General features: G+C 34.6%; 1 protein-coding gene across 1 annotated transcript in view; it reads right to left on the bottom strand.

Annotated features, from left to right (window-relative positions):
- EML5 (EMAP like 5) overlaps window positions 1-12,311 on the bottom strand; it is a 110,727-nt gene that overhangs the window by 66,263 nt on the left and 32,153 nt on the right. The window contains exons 6-10 of the mRNA XM_055715104.1: window positions 8,372-8,507; window positions 5,272-5,473; window positions 4,021-4,158; window positions 3,001-3,257; window positions 113-325 (exon numbers count right to left, since the gene is read on the bottom strand). Of these exons, the coding sequence (XP_055571079.1) occupies window positions 113-325; window positions 3,001-3,257; window positions 4,021-4,158; window positions 5,272-5,473; window positions 8,372-8,507 (946 nt within the window). The remainder of the gene's footprint in view (window positions 1-112; window positions 326-3,000; window positions 3,258-4,020; window positions 4,159-5,271; window positions 5,474-8,371; window positions 8,508-12,311) is intronic.

The following is a 12,311-nucleotide window of genomic DNA, read 5'->3' as shown; positions in this document are numbered from 1 at the left end:
AAAAATAAGTATTTGCCATTTATAATTTTCAAAAAACAAGATTTCTAAAACCTTTTTCTTGAATAACCAAAATTCAAAAATATACGTTTATAACTGAACTTGAAGATACTACCTTTTCTTAGACATGGGTATCGAAAGAGCTTTACTATTCCATAATCATCAGCTGTAACCATAACTTGCCCAATAAAATTTGCATCCACAGAATTTATATCATTTATATCTGAATATTTGGGCCAGATTCCATTAACTTCAAGGCCAGAAACACAGGTCCATGATGCCCACTGAATGCCTTTTAATTCCTCCTTGTTTGTTACTTCTTTTCCACCTAAGAACAAAAATAAAGAACTATTTTTCAGCATTCACTTACGCAATCTTAAAGAATGTAGAATCGTTTTAAGTTCTCCAGAAATCAAATCCAAGTGAGACAGAATTAAAACCTGACTTCTAAAACTGTCCTGATCTAATATTCTCTATTATGACCAACAGGATGATCAGAAGTAAGGCTTCTCAAGACTATTTAGCAGAAGTTCATGGGTTTGGATCTTTACAGTTTTTATTATTTCTTGATATTTGCTTGAGGATTTGTTATTTTTAAATGTTTATGAAAAAATACATGTAGCCATTTTAAGATAAAGTTTGGGAAAATTCTGTTGCTGAACTGTTCTAGAAACCTGGATCAACCTAGAGCAAAAGCTGAAGAACTCATTTAGATATGGCCAGAATGTGTGTTACTGAAAATACCAATTTAATGCTTAGAACCTTGCTACATTATCTTTCACATCAGCAGCTTTAACTGTAGCAAGATTGTTCCAATCCCACAAAGTTTCATCTAAGAGCTTAACTGAGTCAGACCAAAGCTTTGCCCATTTAATATATGTATTTTAATACATATATAGGAATGGCCAGAAGCAGAGTGCAGGAGCAACACAAGAACAATGCAAGCAAATGTAAAAGTTGTGAGTCAGACTAAGTGTGCAACTGCAGAACCTGCGCAGGACAGTGCCAACAATTCACATCAGTCTTCAGCAGCAACAAATTTGAAGGCAACTGGGCTGGTTTTTTTTTAGTTGTCTTATTGCTAATTGCATTCTGGCTAGTGGGAGGGGATGGAATAGTATGTAGGAGTGAGCAGCCTCAGGTACTATAAGAAGGTAAGTATTCAACAGAGGAATAGGGCAAGGGAGAACTCAAGTGGACTGGAATAAAGAAAAAAACACCATAGAGAAAAGATAAAAAGGCAAATAAATCAGAAAGGAAAACTTAAGAAAAGCAAAACATAAAAAACCCCACACTTGAGGAAAAGTATACACTACTATATACCCCTCCAAAAACTGGCAAGGAACTCAAGTGCCCTGTTTGAAGATCCTTCAGCTTGGATGAAATAACTGCACCCTTTGACAAGGTTTACCTTGTAATCTCTTTCAATCATTAATCCATGTAAACGATGACTACTAATACTGGTTATATCCATGACTAAATCCTACAGATCTTGTATTAGCCAACTGTAAGTTCCTTACTCATTTATAGTGGAATTTCAAGTGTTATATAATTCCAATCACTACCTTGAAATATTTAGGAGATTCCTCTAACTTCACTGACTTTGCTAAACTCTTTTCACAGACAAGCCTTCACAATCTCACATTCTAATGTATCGAGAAACACCAGGCTGAAAGCTGCCTATATAACTTCAAATTGCTCCTCCAATGTGTGTGCATTTGTTACAGTCTAATTAAATTCTCACTTAATATTTTTTCTTACCTATCTTCTGCCTCAGTGCACAAAATCGAACTTGTGCATTGAATGAATTAGATGCTTCAGCAAAGACAGTTATAAAAACCTCCATGGAACTGTGAATAATGTACAGTGCAAAGCATAAATATTGTGCAACAAAAGAAGGGAGAATATACTAAGTGGTGATAATATATAATGATATTATGTAAAGAGTGTACACACACGGAACAAACAAGTCAAACCTTGTAACAAACACTGCCCTTGACATATTGTATCAGGACTACTAAACTCGAAGCTTGAAGTTATACCTACTCTGTGCATGCGTCCTCTGCAGAGGGAATTATCTTGATGAAAACTGTTTCAAGAGTATGGGACAGTTCAGTCAAGTTTTGAAGACTGTTGTCTTGAAAATATTTACAATACTGGGGTTGTCACAAACTTTGAAACTGAAAAGTGTATTTTAACTTTACATAATATACTAATTTTCTTGAACAGTCCTCTGCCATAAAAGACACATTTGAACCTGTGTTATCAGTAGACTGCCCAGCTAAATTTCATTTTGATATTTTTATTCATTCTGAAGGTTGCATGATTGAATCATGTGTATCACAGCTTCAATATTTTTTTGTTTCCAGCAACTCCTAACATTCTGGCATCCTTACATCCGCTACTCTTTATTTTCTCTGCAGTTACCTAATCCCATTATACTTCCAAATTCATTTGCATTCCAACTGTTTCTATCTATTACAAATTTCTCACTGTAAAACCTCTTTTAAGTTAAATTCCTCAGTTCTGCTACAAACATAGCTGTAGAAAACCAGATGACTCTTACGAGATGAAACATACTAATTTTTTCACACATTTTAAAAGACATACAGTGCAAGCAAATGATAATCCATTTAATAACCAAGCTTAGTAAGTACAAAGCTATTAAGCTATTGCAAAATCGAATTTGAATGCAATACTTTTTCTAAAAAAGTAGGAGTAAAGATTTAGTTTTGAGAAATACATTATAAGCCAGCATCTCTACCATGAAAAGATGCGTTATGAAGAAGAGTAAACACATAAGGATAAGATTTATTTAAGCACCTTTGCTAGAAAATGCTGTACTTATTCTAATAAAACAAATATTTACATGAACTTAGAAAAAAAATATATCTATAACCCAGTGCTTCGACCGAGGATCTGTACTTGGCTGTTTTTACAAAACTACTATATATTCTTTCAGTAATGGCTAACAAGTATCACAAAAGCAACTCAGAATCTTACCTGGCATTCTATAAAAAAGTCTCTTCCCATTGCCATCATTGGTCTGTAAGTATTTACTGTCCGAAGACCAATCCATATGGGTGATGAAACTTAAAGATCCAATACATTCTCCAACTTTCTTGTACCGCTGAACAACACCATATATATCCACAGAGCTGTCATTGGAACCAACAGCTAGGAAGTTCCCGTCTGGTGAATATTTGAGTTCATGAATAGCTTCTTTCCTGTCTTTGATATGAACAACCTCAGTCATATCTCTGTAGTATGAAAGAAAGCATGTCATAAGTATAGCAGAGCCTTTTCACACTGTCAAATTCCCAGGTTTTAGAAAGGGACAAAATTGTGAAATGATGAAGTGAACTTCAGTATCATACGTACAAACACAACACTCCCACTCCTATTTTTAGACTTGGGCAGGGCTTCTGGCCAAAAAAGGAGAAGGGAACACTAACACATGGAGATGTTGCACTGGGCTGAGGGAGAGGGAAAAAAGGAACTGTTCAAGCTAGGTCCACAGAAAAAGTTAACCAGGTAGATTACTAGATCTTTGTTCACTCAGGGAAGAAAAACTTCACTAACATGAGAGACAGATCTCATTTTCACTTTAAAACTGTGGGATCACAGCCACAAAGCAGCACTGTGTTTGTATGCACGATGTGCTGACAGGAGCATTCCAACACATGGAAACAATTTAGGAAGTAATGGAGATATATTTCTTAATAATTTAAGAATAATCAGTAAAGCTAAAACCTAAAGTAAAACACTTCCTAGAAGACTGCCATTCTTCGCAAATAGACAAATACACTTTTTCAAATGTGTTGTTATGGAACAACATGAATACATGTAGCACACACATTTAAAAAAATCTGAACACCCTCAAGATCAGTAATTTAAAACAGAAATGCAAGCGATCTCATGTATTGGTCACTACAGTGCCAATATCCATACAATTTATAAAAGCAATTACATAACACACTTGAAAGAGTTAGTAACACATCTGTTTTTAATTTTGTAACATACCTGACTCGAAGCACAGTGAATGAGCCATCTTTCATTCCAAGAGCAAGATGGATTCCATCAGTACTAACTGCAGCACAGCGAATGGGTTCCTCCATGTTGCACCGGGCAATCAGAGCATGGTCTATTAAACTCCAAATTCTAAAATAAAGATATAATTACAAATGTAAGGAGTGGTTTGTAGCTGTGTCATAGACAGCATGAAGCCTCCAATTTCTGCAGAATGCTGGACATAGTAGTGTCCTATTCTAAAATAAATTTCCATAAGGAAAATCTAAGACAAAAGTGTGAATTTTGCATTCAGCAGTGAATATTCTTATATGTAAAATAGTGATTTTTTACATATCTAATTTAATGACAAAATGCAGGGGCAGAATAATTTTGTTTCATTTTCTGAATATAAAAAGAATGACATAACAATATATACTGTTAGATCACTCTGAACATTCCACTATTTTGCTAATCATTTTAGCCAAGAAGAACACTAAAGAACAATTAAAGACTTTGCTCACTGTAAACATAGCCTTTCCTATTAACAAGTAATTATTATCCTCACATATAACTAGACAATATTATAACATGTAAGTTCTTACTACAAGATACATTACAACATCTATAATTTACAAGATATATTTGGAATTCTACAACATTATTTTAATACCCATAATTCAACTACTACTTTGCTTAACAATGTTATGCTTAATGTATTTAACAAAAATGCCGACACATTTGATTTCTAAGAAAGAAGAGAAAAGGTGTTTTAAACACAAAAGAAAGATGACCCTGTAAAAGGGAGTAATTTACTGGGTCTTCTCAGAATATAGATTCTATTTACTGTGCATGCATTAAGTTTGACGAAACGCCCCAGCTAAAAGTTAATTTGCAACGTGACAAAGTGAGTATGGCAAGAGTAAAAATCGTAAGTTTTTTTACAATGTTTTTTTCATTGTAACCTGTGAATACCTAACATAACTCCTGAAAAGGAAACACACAGAGGATACCTGTGTATGAGTGCTTAATGTTAGGCTAAATGAAATTTGTTCAAATGTTGTACATTTCATCTTTGTGAAATATGCATTTCCACTATATTTTATTACTAGAGAGTACTAATTTCATGTATAACTTCATTGGCTCAGCAGCACTTCAATGCTGCATTTTAATACCTTTTACATGTACACATTTCAATAAGGTTATCTACAAAATTAATTGTTTGTATAAAACTGTATGCAGTTAAACAAACAAACAAGATTTAACCTGACTGATCGATCGTCACTTCCAGTCATTGCTAGTGGTTTTGTAGGATGGACAGCCAAAGCCCACAGCTCCCCTTCACAGTGCCCCTGCATTATCAGGAAAGGCTTATTACGCTCATGCACCACAATTTCAAAAATTTCACTATCCTGTGTCCCAACGAGTATATGGTCTCCTCTCCAGCAAACACTTCTTACAGACAGACCTGTAGAAGAGATTATTACCAGGAAATACACCCTGAGAATTTGTGAAATAAAGATAACGTAGCACATGACAAAACATAAAAGAAAATATCAAGAAATATCCATATACCTTCTCTTACTCCTCCATTTACTCTGTTTACCTATTCCATATAACAGAGACTGCCCTTGAAACATTAACATTTCAAGCTTAGTATTACAAAAGTTCTAAAATAAATAGAATGTGAGCCTTATTTTAATAACGGACATGTACCCAATTCTTGTATTACAAGATCTCTGACAAAGAAAAATAATACTGACATTTGCATCTGAAATTACACATTTAATATCTTTAATCAAAGGTAGCAGACAACATAAATTACAATTTCTGATCAAACCATGGACCTTAGTACTAGCTAGATGAACATAAAGTATTTGACAGCAGCATCGGTGGAACATGCATTATATGTAGGACTGTCAAAAAGCCTAATTCTCGCCAGCTTGTTTCTGAGATGCTCCCCCTAAAGCAAATCTTTGTAACATCTTAATAGTATCTGGAATTATTTTCCCACTAAATAGAAAATAAAAATAAATCAAACAGAAACAACATACAGAGAGATGAGAAGGGTTTATGATGGAATTTAACATGTATTTCTAGACACTGAATTAGTTTCCAGGCTTACAGTGGAAATGAGCACTCAAAAGCTGCACTTTTTTGTAGATAAGGTTGGGAATAATAAAATGGAAGTTAGGACAGTTGTATACTGTGAACCCAGTCTAGTCTTAGATGCCCAATCTTAGCAGTGTGCACCTTTTAAAACAGACTATATTTATCACATTCTGATGGTGCAACTCAATTTTGCCAATTTAAAGTGTAGATAATCAGATAGTAGCAATGCCTAATGTAATCCCCTTTGCCTAAACACTGAATTTTGTTGACAGTAGCTCAAAAATAATCTTTGAAAAACTACTCTGAATTAATATGTGAGAAAAATTGTATCTACTGGATGAGAGAAAGGAATAATGCAATGGTGTGAGTTGATGTACTGAAAAAAAGGAGGTTTAACTATGTAGAGGGAAAAGAAGAGCCTTAAGTTATTAAATCTACATTGGAAAAACTTTGCAAGACTCGGAAACAATGAATGGGTTATTAGCAGTCCAGTTTTATGCATTTGCACTGACAAAGGTAGCTTTCAAAGCAAAGCTCTTGATCATGCCTACCTACCATATTTTACATCACAAGATAGCCTTCAAACACACAAATAAGACTCCCTCCATATGAACAGAACTGTAAGATGTGATCCAGGATTGCGTTCAGTGCACTCCCAACTGCAATACAATGTTCAGTCCACTGAACCAGACTAGACCTAATGCCCCTCAAACACACTTCAAAATGTGTCTATTGTGTTACTCTACCTCCACACCAGCTGCTTTGCTTTACAGATTTGTTCCTACTGTGCTGCACGGGTGAATCTAACCACCTTACCATTCAGCCCTATAATCAAGACATTATATGGCTGTATTGTCTACAGTGATTAAAAAGTAAAGAAGGAAACAATCAGAATCTTTGATGAAGGATGATTAAGACACTTGTTTTAGTAATTTGGAGCTTCTTATTGGTGTTGGTAGATATTTTGAAAAGCAGTTTGACTACTTGCAGAAGTATCTAGAGCTAACTGCTCTACGAACCATTCACAAGGATGTAGAACTTGAGTTCATGTTCACAGATTACCAAGAGGTAAGGTATAGCAGCAGCAGAATAAGCAATTAAGAAAATGAGTAGAAGGACAGGTCATAAAGGCAATCCTCAAAAGGATACAATACGAAAAAAGACTGAAGGGAAGAAATTCAGAAAACTGAATTTATTAAATTCAGCATTTTTAAGAAGCTATTAGTTCTGTCAAGGGCATCTGACAAGTCAAAAAGCAAGGAAGGAGTTCACGTAAGTGACAAAAGAGGAACCAAAAGAGTTCATGGCAAGAAAGTTCCATCAAAAGAGAGGCAAGCGGGAGTGGAGAACAAGTTGGAAAGAATTAACGGGGAATGAAACAAAGCTTTCAACTACATGCAACAGAGCTCAAAAACAGCAGCTGAGTAAAATTCAATTTAAAACAGAGATGGTGTACTACAGGGCATTTAAAATGGAATGAGCTCCATCTCATTGCAATATTTCATAATCTTGGTGGGAATGTGAAGTCAATTACAGGATACGAAGATTTAACTTGTAATCAGTTGTTTATTGATCCTGAATATCTGATTGCCATCAGACATTCTAGCACATTGCCAAATTCATGGCAAGATACTAAAAGATAACAAAGTGACTGGGGGCAAAGAAAACCAAATGCCAGCAAAACCAATATCGTAACTGACATTACTACTTTAGCATACATCTGAATTCTTTTCCTGAATCACTACAGCAACAATATCTAGAACACTGACAAAACATGCTATAGACTGCTAAATGTAAAATTTTAGCATGCCATAAACTGTAATTGAAATCATAGGTAGAACGTGTAAGCAGTGTTCTAAGCCCTAAGAAACTGTAGGTAACTTCCAAATAGTTATGAAAATTTGTGTAACTAGCAAATGCAATTTTTGTACTCCACTGTTTTACATTGTGGATCTCACTGTTGCTTCTAACTTCTCTTAAAGCATTACTGTTTCTAGGTAAAAGCCGCTGTGCTATAGAAAGATGTGCATTTTATTGGTTTAAAAGAAAAAAAATTACAACTTCATATTATGTTTTACAGTAACTTTGAAGTACTATGGAACCTTCATATGAGTAGGCACGATCAAATTTCCTTCCTAGCAAATAGTTCACAGTAACATACATGAAACAACCTTTCAAAAGTCCTTTCTTGTTCAAAAGACTGGTAAATTTCCTATCTTATTTGTATATGAAAAGTGACAAACTTCTTTTTTACCTTTATATCCCTGGTCTGTTTCCCTGAGATCTATCACAGTAATTGGTTTAAAATTTAAGTCCCACAAGCGAACACAGCCATCCCTGCCACCAGTGGCAAACCCCTCTTCGCATGCGTTCATACTGAAAATTCCTGCCTGAAGAGAGAAGAAAGTTTTTTTTAACAACATATAAATATTAGAGATACCATTAGGGAAAGTGGAACTCTCATCCATGCCAGTATTGATTGTCTTCCTATGTGTTACGCTGTTGAAAATAGCATAAACATGCAATTAATACAAGCTTTAAATATGAAAGAGTCAGAAATAGAAACAAACTCAAACCAAGCAGAATTCAAATTCAATGATAAACAGTAAGGTAAGAGAATTGTTGCAATACTGCTTTCATCCTGAAGATGATGATCATAGTGATGCTGCTTCTTATCCCTAGAAAGAGTTTAGTTTCATATCCTCTTGCCTTAGGATCTGGTCCAACTCTCACAAATGTCAGCAGGAAGATTTCCACTGATCTCCCTTAGGCTTGGTTCAGGGCCTTTGTTGCAGCTTCTATGCAACCAGATAAAAAACATCTGGGACTTTTTAAAATTTTAAGCCAAAGACTACTGATGTAAAACTTAAGTTTAGAAGCAAAATATAAGAAAACCAGTGATTTCTTTACAACATTTAAAAATACATAATATAAACTCATTTTAAAATTAGATATCAGGAAAAAAACCCCAACATATTTTCTTTAATTCACTTGATACATGTTTTCTTCAGGGTAATGAAGAGATAAGGAGGATATATCCATTATTAAAATAAATATACTGTATCACATAGCCACTATATTTGATGTAAACATGATACATTATCTAAATAGCATACACGTACTTACACAACTCATTAGTCTTATTTTCAGTAGTAGCTCACACATTTCAGTAAGCAAAGCTACTGAAAGGGCAACTTTGGCTAATAAGCCTACAAGATTTTTTTTAAAAAAATGTATATTTATTGAAAATATTTAATATTCAGCTATGACAAAAGAAAACAGCATTAAAAACATTAAAAACGAGCATTAAAAACGGTGGAAGGGAAAATCTGTCTCCAACTCCTGCACAGAAGAAGGTAGAAGAGCCAATACCATACATATATCTTCTAGAATACTGTTCTGAAATTTCAAGTTTGTAAACTTCCAACAGTTTCTTTGGCTGGGGGTCTGAATTTCACAGTAATGAAGCACAGTAAACCCAAACGTGAAAGCAATTTGCAAAGGACAGATTGGCTTTTGGGAGAAGAAGCTGTATACTTACAGAACAAATTAGCATCCAGTGTTGTGGCTTGTGAGAATTCCCAAGTACTCATGAGTATTCTCTCCTACTAAGCTGTTTTTTCTTAAATTATAACTAAGGAAAATATCGTAATAGACTAATCATAATGAAATATGGACTGTGTTTGCTTCTCCAGCATCAAGTAGAAAGAATATCACTTTCCAACTTGAGAAAAAAGAAATCTCTCTGCTTTCACAAAAAAAGCATATTAGAATGTCAAATGACAACCAAAATTTAAATACTAGGGTGACAGAACTCAAATTTCTTGACGTGTCATGTCCATCCTCAGGACACAGGCTTTTAAGACAAGCCATATTTTCAGGAGTAGTATCTGCCTCAACAGAATTGTAGTGCAATTTTTAAATCATAAGCAGATTAAAAGGCTAACTCCCATTATCTCTAATGTCCTGAAAATCCTCTTTCTGTTTCTTTAAGAGCCTAGAGATTTTTGAAAATACTACCCAAACTGTATTTTTTTGGGGGGTGGGGGTGGTGTCTGTTTGTCTGTTTTACTACATTAACTTTTCAGTGCCATTAAGCAAAAAAAAGGCTAGAAGAATTTTGGCTCATTTTGTACCATATACTGATTTCTGACCAAGTTCTGGCATATTTAAATATTTTAAAGCTCTTTTTGGAATGCAACCTTGATAATAGAATTATTCCCTTTCCTTTAATTAACTCATTCTGAATTCCATGATTTAATTAGTCAGTATTAAAAAAAGAATCAGACATTTGGCGATGTGGGAAGCTGGCTGAATGTTCTGAAGATAAGATCAAGTGGATCCAGGATTAATCTGTTTTCCATTTCACAGAATATTCTTATCTTGAAAAGGACATACTGGTTGTCAAGGAGATTTCACAGATGTTATGCTTGCTCAATCTCTTGAAATGTAATAGGACATTCTCATTTCAGTCTATGTGCCACTGGAATAGAATTATTAGATGAAAGCTACAAAAAAAGTGCCTTATTAATGGAGACTGTAAGTACCTAATGGAAGAAGCTGAGCTTAGCTAGTCTTCACTTAATTGTTAGGCTCACACTTAATGAGGAAAAGACAGTTTCTTTACTCTGGTAGCTTGGCCAGTCATAATTCTTCCACTAAATCTTTCCTTTTAGGAACTGCCAAGACTGTTAATGCAACTCAACTTTGGACTCTTCATGCTTCTCTTAATCATTCAGCCTGAAACTGTCATTAACATAATGTGATTCTTGACAGTCAATAGCCTTCTACCAGAAATGAGAGGCAAACAATTGCATTGACTTTGTTTGATCCAACTGAATAGCGTGAGCAACAAAGACCGACTGTGCTCCTGAATCAAAATACAGGGTGTAGATAAGTCTTCCACCTTAAAAGTTACGAAGTTTGACATACAGACTGCCTTATTCTGTTACAAATTTTTCATTACACTTCCTAATGAATGGAAAAATTCTGGAAATAACGCCTCAAATTGATCAGCAGTCTTCTCAGAATGCAGAATATTTCCTATTTTTCCAATATAACCAGTTGATATCACATCTGTGTTCCCTCAAATTAAAAAAAAATAAAAAAAGGAGTTGAATGAGAACAAAGAAATAAATGCCCAGATTTATCAGAAATGATAGTTCAAAGCTGGAGAAGTACAAGAACTTGACAAAGATGGTCTCTATTGCATGAATATTTTGACACTCCTTATATCCAAGAAGCTTCCAATAGTGAGGTAGTCTCAGTGTTTCTATTGCTGCTGTACCTATCTTGCCTCCACTAGACAAAAACCACGTGTAATTTATCTAAATGCAATTGTTTATATAAAATCCATCACGCTAACTCTGGCTATGCCATTCCTAACACACATGACTGCAGTTTGCTATAATTAGTATCAAGCTTGAAAAATCCTATGGAAACTTCAGAAGTGACTACAGCTGAGCAACACAGAGAACAGAGACATTATAACAGTTCAGTAAGAACCCCAGTGCCTCCTTTTTACTCCTAGACACAATTTAGGGCATAGATGCTACCATGTAAAGCAACATGTATGTTCAGCACTTATCCTAAGACGCTGTCTCTCCCAATATATACTGCATAGCAAGGAAATGGAATGCAAACATTTAAGGTTGGTGTCAGTAAGTCTACAATAGAGAGCCATTACTGTGAAATTTAATCTTCCTATCTAACAAATCACCCACAGAACAGTTAGAAAATGGGTATATTACTACAAGAATTTAAAATAGTTGCCTATAAGCCTCTCATTGGCTGAAATAAATGGACAGTTACCTTTCAAATTCATGACTAGTCTAAGCAGTACGAGAAAAATACGCCATAACTTAATGTGTTGGTACATGATACAAGCTTAAAACCATTCATTTAAGTTCATTATATTGTTTCCATCTATATTTAATCAGTATTCAGCAAACTGACAAAGGCGTGCAGTAGTTTTAACAGTGTGCCTGTTATTTAACCTCAAGCCTGTTATTTAACCTCAGTTTCTGACATCAATCCACACAACTTTAATGTGCACCTCTGAAAGACTATCTCAAAATAAATTATTCAGCTGCTGAGAAAGCATCTTATATACATTTACTATGCAAGGCAAAGGCATAGCATACAAGAATCTTTAAAACATACAGTGTTTTTAAATAAAGATGCTATTTTGTTTT

The sequence above is a fragment of the Falco cherrug genome, chromosome 7, assembly GCF_023634085.1.
Source record: "Falco cherrug isolate bFalChe1 chromosome 7, bFalChe1.pri, whole genome shotgun sequence".
NCBI lineage: Eukaryota > Metazoa > Chordata > Aves > Falconiformes > Falconidae > Falco > Falco cherrug.
This window is presented reverse-complemented; position numbering and strand designations above follow the sequence as displayed.